This window comes from Dermacentor albipictus, chromosome 5, assembly GCF_038994185.2.
Source record: "Dermacentor albipictus isolate Rhodes 1998 colony chromosome 5, USDA_Dalb.pri_finalv2, whole genome shotgun sequence".
NCBI lineage: Eukaryota > Metazoa > Arthropoda > Arachnida > Ixodida > Ixodidae > Dermacentor > Dermacentor albipictus.
The window spans coordinates 160,600,922-160,620,305 of record NC_091825.1 but is presented as its reverse complement, the minus strand read 5'-3'; the positions used below and the strand labels follow the sequence as shown (position 1 = coordinate 160,620,305).

The following is a 19,384-nucleotide window of genomic DNA, read 5'->3' as shown; positions in this document are numbered from 1 at the left end:
GAATATTATGTTCTACCAAGCAAGGGTCGAAAGTGTTCAGGCGTGGTCTTGGCTTACATGCTAAAAATGAAAACTGATAAAGATGAGGTCGCGACGCAACATCAGATGTTCTGCGGCATCTAAAAGACGCCTCTATGGGGAGATGATACATTTCTTCTTGGAGGCACGCTTGGGCCCGCACGCCCAAGCGATCAAGATCTGCGATTTCGCAGATCTTGAAAGCGATCTGCGAAATTGGGAGAGTGAGGCGTGTGCTGAGAGATCCGTGAGCGCTGTGTTCGCGCCTCTGCGCCTCGATGCGCGCGCCCTCTCGCACGGCGGCGGAGGGGAGCGCGCGCATCGAGGCACCCTTTGGAGCTAGAGGCTGCACGAAGGTGAATTCACTCGCTGCTGTGGGCGCTATCTGTGAAATGTTCGTTTAACGGGACAGACAGAGGGACGGTTTGCTCCTTGGGTAAGCATAGAAATGCTTACGCATTTAGTAGAGCTGTGACTCTAGGTATATAGACGCGCTCTCGACTTTGTTGGAAGGGGAGCCACTATATTAGCGTTGTGGTTTTAACATGCCGAAGACATCGGAGGAATGCGCAGTGCATGCTTGTGCACGCAGCTAACTTTACACTGGTTGTCTACGGAGACAGGGCACATTGAAATGCAGGGTCCCAAAAGTGCGGTGATATGTCCCAAGTGCCACGTGTAATCCGCCCCTTGTCCGTTGCCTGCACCGCAGTCTACTACAGGTCCTTTAAAAGGTCCTTCGAATAAAAACATAGATAGACGAGGAAAGAGTGGTGCATTAGAACTAAAAGGTAGCAAATGTATGCCTTTGACGAAGAGCAGGTGCGGTGGTTGTCACGGTGCGGCATTATTCGATTCAGCGAACCACCGATCAACGGGCGCCAAAAGGGTCGTAGTAATAGGAACCGACGAGCAAGACGGTTATTGCCGGCCACTCGGGCAAGCGGCCGAAAAGGATCGAAAGCAGGTTTAGGGAATATTTTTGTCGTCGGCGCGACCGTAACGCCCCGACGGTTTTCTGTAGGAACCCCTGTGTATTCTCGCGCTTGCATTGAGAAGCTTACTAAGAAGGCGGGGGTGTAACACCCCAAAGTACGGTGTGTCTGTGCGATCATGTTTCCACGAAGTGCTGACAGTGTATCTGGTGTCTCTGGGCAATCCCGTGTCCACGGATTGCTTGCTGCCTGTATATGTGTGCCGACGGCGCCGTATGGCCAGCTGCCGTAGTTTCTCCCATGCTTAGGAACGGAAAATGGAGGCCCGGCACGGACTCAAGGGCGTGCGTGGGTGGCGCAATACGAGTGCGCGAACACTATTAGCAGGGGTGAAGCACCCGTTCCCTCGCCCCTAATTAAAAAGGGCGTGGCCAAGACCTTGTAAGGAGCCCATATACAATTGGGTGAACTTAATTGGATGGTCACCAATATCTGCAGTCCTCTCACCCAGAACACTAGGGAAAGGAGTTATCTAAGTGCAGGTTTTAGACCGAGTTAGGTAGTCTAGAGTCTAGAAGCGGAGCCTACAATCGGCCTAAAGCGTCAAGGAGCTAGTGCCGTCCAGTATCGCCTGGGCCGCCTAGTCACGTCTGAACTGCAAGTTACCAGTTGGCGAAAGAGACGACAAACCAACGTCTGCAACGAAGCTCACGGCAGTTCCCCTCAAGTTAGCTCAACCTGCTCGAGGAAAGTAGTCGGACCGAGACTGCCGGGAAGCCCAGCCCAGCAATCGCATCCACCGCAACGAGATCGGCTTGCCAGCGTTCTTCGGTAAAGCTCTGCCGTCGACTCCACGCTTTATGGACTTGCTGCAGCTGCCCGGCCATGCGTATGCCATCACTTGCTTTCTTTTGAACTCTGTTAAATTGACCACCGTTAAGTGTGTTTTGTGTAGTGTTAATTTCTATGTCTATACTGTTAATTGTTCGTTATTTCTTTTGTTTTCATCATTGATCTAGATTAAGTGCTGGTGTTTTTGTGTTTTTTATATTTCTTTTCATCTTTGTATCATTGTCGGTCGATAAACATTTTTTTCTGTCTTTCTCCCGTACTCTGACTCTTTCGCTGTGTTCGCTTGAATACAGAACGACCAACCGGCTTGATGACTTCGCGCTGACGGCGAACGGGTGACAAGCCGTGACAGGTATTCTAAAGTTGGTGTGTTGCGACACCACGTACCCGAGCACACGAGGGTTGGACCCTCCCGCGCGTAGCCGTGCGCGGCTTAGCCGTTTCCGGGGAAAAGGGGATCCTGGGGGTTGAGCCAATGCCGGGTGTTTGGACCTTTACGGCCCCTCGGCGGCGGCAACACACCCCTTTGGCCTCGGCTTCACGTAGACGGCACCCCCGGACTGACCCACCCGGGGGAAATCGGTAGTTGCCTTTTCCTGTCCTCCTCTCCATTCTGCGTCTTTTTCTCTTCCATTCCATCTTTCCTGTCTTCTCGTCTCTTCTATTTACTTCCAACTTTCCTGGCAGCGAGGGTTAACCTTGTGTGGGTGGCCAACCTTGGGTACTCCAGATTGGGTTATAGTGGCACCGTACAACTGGCGAGGGCTTGTCTTACTCGTAAGACCTGCTCCGTCCCCATGTTGGGCTCGGTGGTGGGCGGTTGGCGCTGCTGCCGAACTCATTACCTCTATATGGCTTCTAGTAAAACACTTTCCCTTGATCGCCCTCTAAAAAGAGGACGCACCGATGGAACCTTTCAATTCTTTTTGAAGAACAATGAAGAAAATTTCCCAAAGTACCATGTAATCCATAGTGAAAGCAAGACGAGCGTACGCAAATTCTCCCCCTTCTTGGTGGCGAAATGCCTTCGCAACACGATAGGACCTGGCTACAAAGCCACAAAAATGTCTAATGGAGATCTGCTCCTTGAACTGAAAGATAAATCCCAATATGAGAAAATGAATGACTTGAAATGCATAGGCGATGTAGCGGTCACTGTGTCCGCACATCGAACCATGAACACGAGCCGTGGAGTAATCTCCGAAGACGACTTCATGGACCTTACTAACGAAGAGCTGCTTGAAGGTTTTCAGGACCAAAATATCATCAAAGTAGAACGAATTCTAATCCGCAGGAATAACGAACAACTTCGAACAAAGCACATTGTACTAACCTTTGGTACCAGTGTGTTGCCTAGTACAGTGGATGCAGGCTATATCAAAGTACGTGTAAGGCCGTACATTCCAAATCCTCGACGGTGCTTTAAGTGCCAGAGGTATGGGCACGGTTCCCAGACATGCCGAGGACGGCAGACTTGCGCGAAATGCAGCTCGAACGATCATGCATCAGACACTTGCGACTCATCTCCACATTGCGTGAACTGTGATGGAAGCCATCCAGCTTACTCTAGAACGTGCCCTAAATGGAAAAAAGAAAAAGAAATCATTACATTAAAGGTCAAAGAAAATATAACATTTCACGAAACAAGAAAACGTCTTTCATACTTGAATCACACGAGCTTTTCCGAGGTGGCGCGACGGGGGGCAGCGTCACAAATCCCTCGGGAGTCTACCGCGGTCACTGACAGTGGCCCGGTAATCACTCCGCCTGCCCCCCTGGTGGCTGCAGCAAGTGCTGCTCCATCAACATCGAAAGTGGACCTGCCGACTCCAGTCCCGCAGGTCCCAAAGCTAATCCGAACTCCACGGCCTGGGACGCGAGTTTCAGCGCCTAGTTCACGATCCTCCAGCACCTCGGAAAAGGTTATGGAGGTCGATCAAAAATCCCCGGCGTCATCGACGCCGAAACATCAGCGCTCTCAGGAGCGCGCTAGGAGAGAGAAAATTCCTGTAACTGCTCAAAGAAAGGGACCGGTAACCTAAACGGTTACCGCCCTAGTATACATATCCATCTATCTTTACCACGTGCTCTTGAACACAGACAACCAAAATCTTCCTCGATATGGCTACACAAATAATTCAATGGAATGCCAGGGGCCTATTTCGCAATCTAGATGATATCAAAGATCTACTAGCGGAATATCAGCCACGACTGTTCTGTGTTCAAGAAACACATTTAAACTCTACACACCAGAACTTCTTAAAACAGTACATAGTTTTCCGTAAAGATAGAAATAATGGTAATTCTTCTTCAGGTGGTGTGGCAATCATAGTCCAAAAGTCAGTTGCATGCCAGCATGTATCACTCCAGAGTTTATTTGAAGCAGTGGCTGTTCGGGCTATATTGTTCAATCATCTTATAACGATTTGCTCCATATATATGCCGCCTGATGAACGGTTTGACACAGCAGAATTTGAAAAACTGATTGACCAACTTCCCGAACCCTATATAGTAATCGGAGACTTCAATGCTCACAGCACATTCTGGGGTGACTCAAGATGTGATGCGAGAGGACGGGCAATAGAAAACTTCCTTATTTCTTCTGGAGCCTGTATATTTAACAAGGCAGATCCAACCTTTTACAGTTCCACACACAACACGTATTCATGCATAGATTTAGCAATAGGCTCAGCGTCACTCTCCCACACCTGGAATGGAGAGTTATCACTAATCCATATGGGAGCGATCATTTCCCGACACTCCTAGAAACAACGAAGTGGCACGATGGACCAGCTTACCCCAAAAAATGGAGACTTCATGCAGCAGACTGGTCAAAATTTAGAAACATAAGTAAACTGTGCCTAGAAGAAGTGGACCATCTAGGTGTAGGAGAACTAGCTAGCTACATCACTGAACACATCCTCTGTTCCGCTCGAAACTGCATACGTCAATCATGCGCAGATAAAGTAAATCCAAAACCGTGGTGGAACAAAGAGTGTGAAACTGCAAAGAAACTCCAGAACAAAGCGTGGAGTAAATTCTCACGCTACCCAACCACAGAAAATCTAATAGAATTTAAGCGGTGCAAGGCAAATGGCCGCCGTATTCGCCGAGTATCGAAAAGAGAAAGCTGGACACGCTACGTATCCTCCATAAACTCGTACACGGATGTTAGCAAGGTATATAACAGGGTACGTAAACTAAAAGGACAACGTCCAAATCCTTTTCCTCTCGTCAATGGCTCTGGTGAGTCAATGGAAGACCAAGCAAACACTCTTGGCGAGCACTTTCAGAGAGTATCAAGTTCGGAAAATTATTCCGAAATTTTCTTAAAGCATAAAAGAATAGCTGAAAATATTCCTCTACATCCAAAAAAGACATCAGAAGGGTACAATAGACCATTAACGTTCCATGAACTCAAGCTTGCCCTAGACTCTTGTGGTAGCTCGGCTCCAGGTTCTGACACAATAACATATGAAATAATCAAGAATCTGCCTTATGAGACCCTAAACTGCATCTTAGGTCTTTACAATAAGATTTTTGCAACTGGTCATATACCTTTATCTTGGAAAGAAGCAATAGTCCTACCAATACTAAAACACGGCAAAGACCCTTCCTTAGTTAATAGCTATAGACCAATTGCACTCACCAGCTGTCTACTTAAGGTATTTGAAAAAATTATTAACCGTCGCCTTGTGTTCTTTTTCGAATATAACGGTATATTCGACCCTCACCAATCTGGCTTCAGAAGAGCGAGGTCGACAACCGACAATCTTGTTCTGCTTGAGTCATATATACGTGATGCATTTGTACACAGCCAATACTGTCGATCTGTATTCTTTGATCTTGAAAAGGCATACGATACTGCCTGGCGATATGGTATTCTGCAAGACCTGTCATCCTATGGAATTTGTGGTAGCATGCTGAACATTTTGCAAGATTACTTATCTCAAAGGAAGTTCCGCGTAAGAATTGGCAACATATTATCGCGCACTTTTATTCAAGAAAACGGTGTACCACAGGGAGGTGTGCTAAGTTGCACACTTTTTATAATCAAAATGAACTCTCTCCGCTCTGTTATACCACCAGTGGTGTCTTATTCTGTCTATGTGGACGACATCCAAATCAGCTTTAAATCCTGCAACCTGTCCATATGTGAGCGCCAGATCCAGTTGACTGTTAATCGGCTCACGAAATGGGCCGACGAAAACGGATTTAGATTCAGTGCAGAAAAGACTTCCTGTGTGCTGTTTTCCAGGCGTAGAGGGGTATGTCCTGACCCTTGTATTACGATGCATGGGAAAAATCTCATAAATAGAAAAGAACAAAAATTTCTAGGTGTAATCTTCGATAGTAAGCTAACCTTCATGCAGCATGTAAAACAGTTGAAGCTGAAATGTCTTAAAACTATGAACATTTTAAAGATTTTATCCCACCAGTCTTGGGGAACAGATAGGTATTGCCTCCTATCTCTCTTTAAAAGTCTTGTGTTGTCACGCATAGACTATGGATGTATTGTATACCAGTCGGCTTCAAAGACAACACTTAAGGTACTCGATCCTATATATCACTTAGGTATCCGTCTAGCACTTGGTGCCTTTCGGACGAGCCCCGTCCAAAGTCTATATGCAGAATCGGATCAGTGGCCGCTGGATTATCAACGTACATATCTGGGAGTCACCTATGCAATAAGAATCATGTCACTAAAACAACATCCATGCAAAGCACTCATAAGTGATCAGTCCACAAATCAGCTGTACTTAAACAGGCCTTCACATGCCCCGCCGTTCCCGTTAGCAGTAAATTCTGTTGCAGAAAAACTCGGAGTAGATTTCACAGAATTGCAGGAAAGCGACTACTTTGAACCCATCCCACCTTGGGATGAATGTACAGTGACCTGTGATTTGTCCTTTACAGAACTTAACAAAAAGAGCTGTCCAAATGCCCTCATTCAACAACATTTCTTGGCGCTTGAAGACAAGTATAAATCATTGGCATTTTTCACTGATGCTTCAAAGTCTGCAACTTCGGTTTCATGCGCAGCCCATGGCCCAAACTTCTCCAACACTAAAACCTTACATAACCATAGCAGCATTTTTACAGCCGAAGCGTACGGTATCCTGATCACTGTTGAATACATAGTGCAGCACAAGATACAAAAGTCCATAATATACACAGATTCCTTAAGTGTTGTCACAGCCCTGTCCTGTGGCAAAACAAGCCGAAACCCTGTATTAAACATGCTCCTTAAACACATTCACGTAGCATATAAACAAAACCTTGCTCTTGTTGTATGCTGGGTGCCAGGACACTCTGGGATCGCAGGCAATGAAATGTCAGACAAGAATGCTGGACAAGCGGCTCATCGGGATATTATTGATGTAAGCTGGGTACCTGGTGTAGATATGAAACCTGCGGTACGAAAGGCGCTTCATAACCATTGGCAAGCTGAGTGGGACAAGCAAGTGGAAAATAAGCTGCACCTGCTTAAACCGCGATTAACGAAACCTTTCCCACTGAAGCTTGATAGGCACACCGAAGTCACCCTAGCACGACTCAGAATAGGACACACTTATGGCACACACAAACACCTGTTGACTGCAACTGACCCACCGACGTGCACACGCTGCGGTGAGAACTTAACCGTCCTACATGTCCTAATTCAATGTCCCGAACTTCACCGAGAGCGAGTAGCTCATTTTAAAGAACTATACACACACCATATGCCACCCCATCCCTCGATGTTCTTATCAGAAGATGCACTTTTTAACTTTAAAAGAGTGCTTAATTATCTTGCTCAAGTTAACTTTCTAGATATCATCTCATTCCATGCTAACCGTCAGACTGTGCCTCACAGGTGAAGTACAGTCTGATGCACATAAGTATGTCTGAGCTCTTGGACTTCTTGCGTAGGCAAGAAGTGTACAGCAAGGGACTCGGGCAATCCGCAACAATTTACCATGTGTGCCTATAGCCTATAATTTTAGAATTCATTCACTAGTATTTATAGATTTCTCTTACGTGTTGGCCTCTATACAGCCTCTATTTTAAGTCACAGCACCAAACACACAATTTTACTAAACAAAAAACACATGTCCTGGCGCTCTTTGGCCTTAGATGCCCTTGCGCCAATAAACTCCAATCATCATCATGACAGGTATTCTAAAGGCCCAACCACTGGCTGGCGTCGGTACGCTTCGGCACGCGCCGACATGCGAGCGCGTCGCTTCGCGTCGGTTGGTGGGAACGGAACGCAACCACCGGAGACAATCTCTGACGCGCGCCGACGCTCGCTCCTCGGCTGCGGCGCATTGTTGCTGGACTCATTATGCAAAAGGTGAGGCGTGCAGACAGGACACAAAAGAAGAGGACAACACCAACGCCGACTACTAGCTGAAGGGAGCACTTAGGCGAAAAGAAAGAAAGAAGACACAAAACTCATCTGCGCAAGCTCTGGAATTGTATCACCACGTGACAGTTGGGTACGTGGGCCGGTCTACGTGAGAGGTAGCTGTTAAGGCACTTAATCTCTTCCTTATGTAAAGTAATTATAGATAGTTATAGTAACCATTATAGATATGCCACGCCTCTACCATAAGACGCGTATAGTTTCATTCTTACGCCTGTACTATCGCGCATTCGTCTAACTCTGGCGTGCAGTTACAATCTTGGCAAAGTATGGAAAGATTAGAAAGCGATCCACTGGTTAACGACCTTTTATGTGCCGTTAGCCTCTGATTGATACACCGCCCCGTTTGTCCTACGTAGAAATGGCCACAGCTAAATGGAACTTTATAAACCACACCCATACGACAGTCAGTAAAACTGTTGTTCTTATTGTGCTTTAAAAGGCAAATATCCGTTCTTTCTTGCCTTTTACCTGCTCCTTTGTCCTCTGCACGGCATCGAATATCTTACCTAGCTCATTGGGAGCAGTGAAAGCAGCATTAACGTCATATATACTAGCAAACTTGTTTAAGCCTGTGCGATACTGAATGAATGTGCGGAATAGCCACTACTCTTCTTTTTTTTGCTATTGCTGCTTTTTGTATTCACGTCCGTCCCCCTCGAAATCGACTTCTTTAGGCGTTCAGACACAGTGGCCACCGCTACGCTAGGATAACCTGCTTCTAATAGGCACCGGACCTGCGCATTGAAACTGGTGCTCATTTTGTGCATGCAGGAGCTGGTGAGAGAAGACTTCAGGCACGACATGGCAATTCCGTTTTTTGCTACTTTGGAATGCTTGAATTGAAAATTTAACAACGCCTTCGAATATCTTGGGGAGTACTGCCAACAAACGTGATTTTGTTCAAAGACCAAGGAAACGTCTAGAAACTGAATTACGTGTCGCCGAGGAAACTCCTTGGTAAATTTTAATCCTCCTCCATAAAGTTGAAATTGCACACTTACTGAGGAGGCAGCGGAATTGAATTCTTCCCTATCGCAGAAAATCAGGTAATCATCAACGTAATGAAATATCTTGATAACGCAATCATCTAAGGCTTTCTCTAAGCAGCGGTCAACCTCACTCAGGTAAATATTGTTAAGAATAGGGGCAATTTTGGGGCCAATACCAATGCCTGATTTCTGCAGAAACATGCCATCTCTCCAATCAATCAGCGTCGACTTTAAGTACAGTGAAAGAATTTCTAGAGAAGCTCCGGTGGAAATACCGCATCTGTCAATAAAAGCCGACTCTTGCACTTGTTCTTTAATGCGCTCATTTACGGAATTTAGCAACTCGTCATGCGGCAAGGAGTAATACAGGTCTTCGATATCCATACTAAAAGCTGTACAATCACCAGGATTTTCCTCTCTCAAATACTGAACTAGTGCCTGAGAATCACGCAAGCGAAAGGGGTCTGAAAAAACTAGTGAGGCTAAGCAGTTCTGTAGGTAACTAGCGACACAGACCTGCCACGTCCCTTTCTCTAACAATATAACACGAAAATGAATTTCTTGCTTATGGGTCTTCGTCGAGAAAAATTGTTCTAAGGTGAGGGATTTTGCTTTCTTGACATTAGAGACAACCCTATCAAGATTATGTCTTGACAGGAGGTCAACCACACGTTGCTTAACTGCCGAAGGTATGAGTTTTACTGGCTTAAATTATTTTCTATGGCTGAAATCGCTTTTTCTGAAAACATGTCATCTGGCATAATTACGAAATAACCTTCCTTGTCAGATATTACTGGTCTAAGTTTATGCTTCACATGGTAATTAACTAACGGTCGGACAAGGTCAGACGTCCTAAAATGAGAATTTGATTAATGCTTGCAATGCAATCTGAAATACAGCGCGCGCGTTCTTCTTCCGGGATGAACTTGGCTATGCAGCGCGGTATGCCTAAACCATCAACGGGTTTTATGTTTGGCTTAAAACAGTGCTTGGGACCTAAAGCAAGGGTTTTTCTATGGGTATCACTTACGATGGCGTCTCCAAGAACCACGGTGAATTATTAGAAAGGTGTTTCCTCTTACTTTGTTTAAGCTCAGGAAGTTTCATCCTCCGCAGGAAGTCCGCGTGTTTGCTTGGCTAACCTGTTCCAATCGGCGTAAAGGCGGTTTCAATGACGACCGTCTCCCAGGGCCTCGCAACGGACCTTTAAACGCTCCTGGTAGACCCTAACTTGGCGCCATGATGCGGCGGACAGAATAGATCCAATCCTCCTGGCATGTCCAGTTGATGGTAGAAGGAAGCCACACATTATTTGAACTTCCAATAAAGGCTACACGATTACGAGTAAACCACGACATGGTTATAGCGTGGAAGATACATATCGCAATTAAGGAAGCTAACGAAGCAGGATTGTGCAGAAAGTAGCGGAACATGGAAAAGGGCTCAGTGTACTGGAAATTAAGCTTAGAACGACAGAAAGCTGAGCTAGTTGGTAAGGATTCATTATGGAAAAAGTGAGGCGTGCAGACAGGACACAAGAGAAGTGTACAGCATGAACGCCGACTATCAACTGAAGGGAGCACTGAGGCGAAAAGAAGAAAGAAGACACAAAACTCATCTGCGCATGCTCAGGAATGGTATCACCACGTGTCAATCGGGTACACGTGCCGGTCTACGTGAGAGATAACTGTTAAGGCACTTAATTTCTTCCTTATGTAAAGTAATTGAAGGCTGACTCACGCACGCACTTCCACCATTATAGATATGGCACGCCTCTACTATAAGATGCGTATCTTCATTCTTGTGCCTGTACAATATCGCGAATTCGTCTAACTCTGGCGTGCAGTTACAGCTGGACTATTTTGTATTCAGCCGTCCAAGTCCGACCTAAACCAGTCTGCTGTAAACTGAGCTTGAAACGATATGTTAGTGATCTGTATGCTCATTTAGATATAAAAATGTACGCCTCTAGCAACGGTTTCTTTTTACCCTTGAAGTAACAATAGTGCAAAAAAGATGGACATCAGCGCTCGCGTCGTCGTCGGTCTAAAAGATCGCTTTGCAAACACCTGCACAACCATGCTATATCATGTCGAAAGCTGCACTTCATTTTTGGTTTCTCATTGCACAGCCAACCATGTAAGAATTAGGCTTTCGAAGTATGATTGAAAAATCTGTATTGGAAATATTGTCACGTTGTAGTGACGGTGAAGAATGATGCAGAGTCAAAACTGGGAGTTACAAATGTAATTATTTATTGGGCGAACTTGTTCCCAGCGATACAAGTGACTATCAATCGCAATGAGAGCGGCGAGCAAAGTCGGCGACCGTCGAAAATATCTGCGGATCAAGTGCGTCGCCTTTCGTATATCAGTCGTCGAAGGTTCCAGCGTCTTCGCCGGTGCCCACGCGCCTTCCTGAAACTATTACAGAATTCGCGTATGCAATCAGATTATTCGAGGTACGTCGACAACAGACAACGGATAGAACCGACGATAACATTCGCGAAATTTCCGATACGTGCAGGCGCGTCCTGCACCTAGCGATAACGTTTAACATTTGTTATCCGGTGAAATACGGTCACCGGCTACAGATGAAGTATGCGCGTCACTAGAATTACGCTTGTTGTTGTATGAAAGAAACGTGAAATAGTCGGTTCTGAGAAAATTAGCAAAACGAATTGAACACTTGTAGCGCTCACAAAAAAAATCTAAAACAACTAGAATTTACGTAATTCCTAGCTTGTCTCCTCGCGATTCCTGTTTCTGTTTAATCTTGCCCGTGGAGCGCCCCATTGATTTTTCTAGGTTGTTTTGAAGCATCAACACCGCATCGGGAGCCCTTCACCTTTAGCGGCCTTGAGTGTATTGCTAGAATAATGTTCACTGTGTAAAGATTACGTTTTATTGCAACTGGTTTCAACATGTCAAGTCTGTCTTTCTCGACATTAATGAAATGACATACCGTCAGATAACAAACTTGAGAATCGGAGGATTTTAATAGGCGTCTTTCGTTTCCCTTCGCCAAGTCGTACTATTGAAGCACTTATTCAAATGTATGGTGGAGCTCATTTGCATAATACAAGAAAACTATATAAACATTATTTTCACAATTTACACTGCAGGTCACCACACACAAAAAATACCAGTTTATTGTTTTCAGCCTACTATGATGTTTGGCTGGGAAAGACATTCAATTTGTTCTACGAGGCGTGTAATAAATGCTGTGGCATATTATTTTATTGCACAACACTGGGTACAATAGGCAATCGTTATTAAACCTCAGAAGAAATTATTAGCACAATGGATATGATCAAGCATAGTATTTTATTGCACTTTTTGCAATGCATGCTGTTAACAATAACACTATAACAATATTGCACAAACGTTATTGAACTGAAATAATATACTAGTGAATATTTAAAGAACACAATCAATAAATAAATCAATAAATCAACTGTTTATTATAGCGCCCAGGAACAGCTAGAGAGCCTTCGTACTGGTGCTCTTAAAAAGCAATATGTGAGACAAAATGTACAGAAAACGTCAATGTGGTAGACAAAAAATTTGCGCGATAGAGAAACAAATAGGGAAAACCGAAAACGAGGAAGAGTAAAAGGGAGTTACTCATACATGATTATCTACGGGCACACAAAACCACAGGAAATGAACTGTGAAGTATGTCAATACAGGCACAGTTCTTATTATGTGTTTTGGAGTCGAGTCATATATAGCCCAGTCTTGCAACAAGGCCAGACAAAGAATGTGGAATGCTGCCTGGTATACTGTTGCGGCACAAAAAAATGCATATGATCAAGAAGCTTTGGGCAAAGTAAAATATCCTGAACCACCTTATATACAGGAACAAAAGGTCTAATTAAGTCTTGAATCTAGAGGTGCGCGTTGAGGTATATTTGAGAAGGCTGAACTATGGTCGCCAGAATGGTAAAATTGGTGCTTTCAAGATATCGATTTATTCTGGACGCGTTCAATGAGGTCAGAATTAGATTTGCATGTTGCACCCCCTCCTGCAGAGTCATACTCTAGTAGTGGAAGGCACACAGCAGAATACAATTTCAGAAACAGAACAGGTGAGTGGAAATCATGAATTATGTGACATACAATTGCAAGAGCGGGAAGGGAACGTTGTGTATACTTAACTTGTGAAGAGTAGTTTGCGTTTTGTCGATGTACACACCAAGATCTCTAACTTCATCGACCCTAAGCAGTGGAGCATACCGAAGGTTGTATGAAAATTTCACATGGGGGGGGGGGGTGGGGGTGGGGGGGTTGTTTTCTGCGTATAACTTAATGCCATAGTATTAGAAGCATTTACGAGTACCTCATTTTTTATGCACTAGCTTGAGAGTGAAAAAATGTTTTTTTGGAGGTCAATGCAGTGGTGAACACCGTTGAGTCTCAAACAGCTTTAAATCGTCGGCACACAAAGCCATGTTGTTCATTTATTAAAATGTTCTTAGCACTAGCAGAAAGCAAGGAATGCAATACCAATTGAAACACTTTTGACGCAGTGCAGAGGATAGATACAGGCTGGCAGTTAGTAAATGCACAACCAGCACCGGATTTGTGCACCAGCAATCTCCAAGCTATCTTCTGAGTGCTAGAAAACGTACCTGACTTTACGGAACTATTGCCGATGCTTGTGAGAACAGGGAACAAGTACGCTTCCATACGTCTTAACCCTTTCAGAGATTTAAAACGTGCTTTCACCACATTTCTTGCATCTTCAGAATTATAGAAAGTGTACAGCTGCAGAAAATAATTTCCAAATGTTCATTGAGTTTTGTCAAGGTTAAAGAATGTAGACTCCATGCGAAAACTCACTACAGGAAGATAAAATATGAGAACATAAACTATTTTGTGTTTTCAAAAGCTTGAAAAGAACTTATCCAGCCAGTTGAAAATTATGCCTGGTGCATGACGTTGTGAAAAACAATGAAAAAAGTGAACCCACTATATACGACATTCTCACACCAAGTAAGAACACCCAACATTCCCACTCATTTTGCTAAAGCATTCTGCACGTTATTCAATATTGTAGCACAGTTCCAATAATATAAGTGTTTGAAGATGTATGCAACACATTTTAAATATCATTGCTTTCATCAGTGCTTTGGGTGTTGATGCGCTATCTTGCTGTACACAAGTGTGCAGACAGCATCTGAAAGGGTTAAGCACTGCGGGAGAATACCATCAGCACCACATGAAAGGAAAGGTTTGAGGTGCTTCATGAACTTGAAAACAAGGTCTTCATTGATTGATAGCGTACACACCGTGCCAGACTGAAAAGGAAAGTTACTTGAAGTATATTTTCCACCATGTACAGAACAGAAATGTTCTGCAAAGGCATCGGCAGTGTTCGAGACAGAATCACCATATTCATCAATACATTTTCGGCGGTCTCTTTAGAGGAGTGAGAGCGCACGAAGCTCCAAAAATATGTTGAATTGCGTGTCAGGCTGGCTTCAACACATTCCATGTGGTCGTAGTGATCATTCCAATAATAATAATAATAATAATAATAATAATAATAATAATAATAATAATAATAATAATAATAATAATAATAATAATAATAATAATACGACACTCTAGACAGCTTGCAACACACACACACAGGCGCAAGCAGAGAGAGGGAGAGACAGATATACAGACAAGCAGGAGCGCCGCTTCAGTGTGGTCGCAAAGAATGGCCAGTCCGAATGGCCAGTGGGTGGAGAGAAATATCTGGATGCCAGATATATAAGCATGCAGTTGCGGTGTCAGGCCGTACAGGCGTGATGGGGCTCAGGCTGTGCTGGCCGCTTGTTCAGACGGACTGAAGAAGAAAGATGAGCGTTATCCAGAGAGCCATCAAGCATCCTGCAGAATAGACAGACTAGTCCAATGTTGCGCTGGTATTGCAGGGTGTGCCACTTGAGGGCATTGAGGTGATCCTCGTAGGCTGGCATGAGGTTGCGACTATAGAAAACATGGAAGTATAGGTTGCGTATTGACCGGTGTTGAACTAGCTCAAGTTTGTCAGCGAGGTGAGCTTGGTACGCGGACTATACACTCTTAAAAAGAAGGTCGTCATTTTCACCAACTGAGTACTAGCACGTTACTTGTCCCAAGATGCACTACCTTCTTAGTAAATGCAGGTAGTAAAATGATGGCTAGTACTTACACTACCTGCTGAAGCTAGCAAAAAGCACTAACTTTGTTCTAACTAAATACTACCCCAATGGCGCAGTTACTAACGCAACCGAAATATAATTGCCCACAATACAATGGGGGCCTATTTGATTTATAAGTGTCGCTTTCATTGGCATACGAAGTCGATGGCGTTTTAAATGCATAAGAAAGTAAAATATAAATGCATATAAAAAAGAGAACCGCGTCATTTCGCTGTGTATTAAGGCATCAACTAAGGACATATATATAAGTAATGTTTACCAGGGACATTAAGGCGCACTGACTCCGGGTAAGAATGTACTACATATCTCCAACAAGCAACAATATACGCAAGAACACACGTACAGAACGACAAAGGTACTACGCGGCGCTTACTGAAAAAGTAATTTCAAAAATATTTACAGCCCTAGTTTGAGGGAGTACATGCTGCACCGGTGTGCACCTATATATTTGGTTAAATAATCAAAGTTTCGCGCACAAATTTCTAAAGCCTACTGTCTGCACATATGTGTGCTACGACGTCGCACATAACTTTTAGTCCAACATAATGAACACCACTGCAGTTTATCTCAATTTTGCATAAGACTGTCACAATCACAGCATAATAGGCCACGGCCAGACGAGGTAGTAGTGGCTTAGTAGTTACTTAGTAAAAACTACTAAGAAGCCTTTCTTGTTAGTAAAGGCAGCACTTACTAGATTTACTAGACGCTGGCTAGTATAGAGAACTAGTCACTGAGAAGGTAGTAAAATACACAGTAATCTGGTAAACACGTGCATTTACTAAGTATTTACTAACTTTATTTTTAAGAGTATACTGATGAGCAGTACTCTAGCTGGGGCAGAATGATAGAAGTGTAGTGTGTTCTGAAAACCTCTGGTCCACAGGGAAGGTAGGCACGAGACACAAACCCAAGAATGGGACGAGCCTTAGCTACAGTGCCGGTGACATATGCGGAAAAGTCGCGAGAAAGGCTGAATGTTACACACAGAATGGGAAGGGCCCGAGCAGCCTTCGAGGAAGTATGGTGGACACGCAGCAGTTTTGTTGTGGCTGATACGCATGGCAGCAGCCCCTTTTGCAGTGACGCGTTAGCGTTCTTGAGTGCTGCACGAGCGATTTATCCCATAAGACGCATGCACTTGAAAGAAGCGAGTGAAGGAGCACTGTGAACTTGTACTGAACTGGATTCACATGCCGATTAGAAGGGCGCAGTGTCAGCTGAAACGGACGGCATGGCTGATGATGTATGTATTTCCATTGATCGGCTACTAGTGCCTTTCGCTTTCGAAAGTTGTCTTTGGCAGTGGAAACAGCGCAGAGCTCGCCCGTTAACTTGAGCTACCAGAGGCAACATGAAACACGCTGTCGTTCACCACCCGATGTTCCGCGTGGTTCATTCGCCAAATCACATACCACACGAAGTCAGGAGTGCTATATTTTAAATCGCTGAAGCGCCAAACGGAACTGAAAATTCATTTATTTCGACAGAGTTTCTCAGCTAGGCTCGTTCACTCGCCAATCGCGAACTCAATGGACGCGCTAGACCTACGCGTAAGGTAAACAGCATAGGCGGTAGGCAAGTGCTGATTATCCAGACTGCGGAGTTCAGAAGCATGTTTCTATTCGTTTCGAGCACGACAAAATACACATACACCAAGCACAGACGTTGCGGCAATCGTGATTAGGTTGGATGTTTTAGCAGATGATCGCACTAAGACCGGCGGAAGCCAGTGTGCAGGTTGGATTTGTCGGCATCGTTCGAATCCACGTGCGCTGTTATCGGCCAAGTACCACAACACTGTCTTTCGGGAACACTGTCGCGCGCGTCGTGCGTCCAAAGAACTCGGACGGTAGTTGGTGTCGGCGGCTTCGCATCGGCGGCCATCATAGGCATAGCAGCCGGAGGCTTCACAGCCTCTGATTGGTGGACGCCGGCGACGCGTCGCCACGCGTCACCCTGTTCGCGACCGATGCTTTTGACGCGTGCCGACGCGTTCCAGTGGTTGGGCCTTAAACCAAGGATAAACGCCAAGACGGATAGCGTCGTCAACTTATTTCAGCATCAGGAACGTGTGACGAAACTGACGGCTACGCCAGCTACATAACGAAATTAATTAGTCACTAAATTGTTGAACACATTCAAGGAGGTTTAACACATTGCATTTTTAAGCAAGACAAAATTCAGTTTGGCAGCTGCTGTGGGCTTTGTCTACAGGTGTAAGACTCAAAGAGCCCGAATGAACTTGTTGTCAGGGGAGTCGTGACATGACGTCATAGAATTCCAAAATTGGGGAATTTGCGAAAAATTGAGGAAGAGAAGTTTCGCTTTCACTAGCAATGCATTGTCATCACCCGGCAAAGAAACAGTGAACGGTTCATATTGCAGGTGCAGCGTTACTTGCATGTGACTCGTCATTTTGAACGTGCGCAGGTGTACGGCGTGCCCCCGCCCGACTACTCGACGGTGAGTCCTTCGCCGCACGCCGAAGCCCCAGCGCCGTCGCTGCCTCCACGCAGGATATCCCTGTCAGCGCTTTTGTGGCAGCCGGCTGCTCGAGGACAGACGCCGAATGCGGTTGAGTGCTCTGCTGCGCACGCCGATTCTGGCGCAAGCTGTGCCACCTGAGCGCTTGGCCCCGCCATGCACTTCGCGCCTCCTTGGACGTGTACGACCCTCCGGAGATACTGCTGGTGAAGACACTAGACAGTGATGGTTTGACTGGACAGACTTGACAGTTTTGTGCGACATGCTGTCCATAGCCTTCAAGCACGTACTTTGACAACCACGCTCATGCACTCTGTATATAACAGACGTGGCAAGTTTGGGTGATCATCCCGCGTACGACTACTGATGAATCATTTTAGTAACTTCAGTTAACCATTGCTCACATGACACGAGCTCAACCATTGTTACTAACATCAGAGAGTGAAAGAGGGAGTTAGTCGACTGCGTACAGAACGCTTGACCGTCGAGTGATGAGGCGTCGATGACTCAATCGATTTGCAGTGTACCATTTCCGTCACAAATCTGACTTCAAATTTCGTGGCTCTGATTCATTTGCCAGTGCTTACTATGCACGTTTCACGTTGTGGATCTTTATTTAGGTCGCAACCTGAGCCTGCTCGTTGTTTATTTTAAGCCATTTCGCAGCGCAGTTGTAACTGAAGAAAACTGGAAACACATTGGAAATAATTCCGCATTGTGAAATACAGAGAATTATACAGAATTTTACAAGTTCACTCTTGAACTTTCTGTTCTGGATTATGTTGCAGTGGAAACCACATTGATACGCTATCTCGCAAAAGTTTACAAATGCAAATAGGACTCTTGCGTTTGAACTTGCGCATATGTTCGTTAGTTGCGTGTGTTTTTAAATGAAAGATAGTAAAATGTCCACACTGGTAAAACATCAAAGCCATTACATTAGCTGAACTGCGGCAATTGTTACGAAAAGAGTGCTTCTTCAGAGTGATTAGAGTGACTTTAGACTGAAAAGAGTGATTGTTTTTTTTAATTATATGCTACTTCCTCTAACTGAAGTCACGTAGCATATATCAGGTGAAATAATATGCAGTACTTTATGACTAGCCTGATGTAACAGGCTTACAAAGCACAACAACCATATAGATGACTCTACAGTTCTACGAAATAAACATTGAATAAGAATTACATACAAAACTAAAATGCACTTGCTTGTTAAGTCAATACAGAATAGACAGAAAAATGTAGCTTTACGGCTGGGGCACCAGCAGCGAAGAGATAAATAGCTCTCGTGCAAACACGCACACCTAGATTTCTCCAGTCCGCAACCACCTGGAGACCCACAAATTGAGCCCGCAGAACAAGCTGCATCTCAGCCTGAGCATGCTGCCTTGCTGTCAGGCGACCAAGTGGGGTCAATGCAGTTTCATAGAACTAGAAATTAAGCTACCTTAATTTACAATGCAGAACAAATTACTGTTTCTACAATAAATTTCAG

The 19,384-nt window shown here is 44.8% G+C and overlaps 1 protein-coding gene across 1 annotated transcript in view; it reads left to right on the top strand.

Moving 5' to 3' along the window:
- LOC135916350 (uncharacterized) overlaps positions 1-18,631 on the top strand; it is a 70,965-nt gene extending 52,334 nt beyond the window's left edge. Inside the window, exon 5 of the mRNA XM_065449707.2 lies at positions 17,836-18,631. Within this exon, the coding sequence (XP_065305779.1) occupies positions 17,836-18,030 (195 nt within the window). The 3' untranslated portion in view covers positions 18,031-18,631. The remainder of the gene's footprint in view (positions 1-17,835) is intronic.
- Positions 18,632-19,384: the final 753 nt, after the last annotated feature.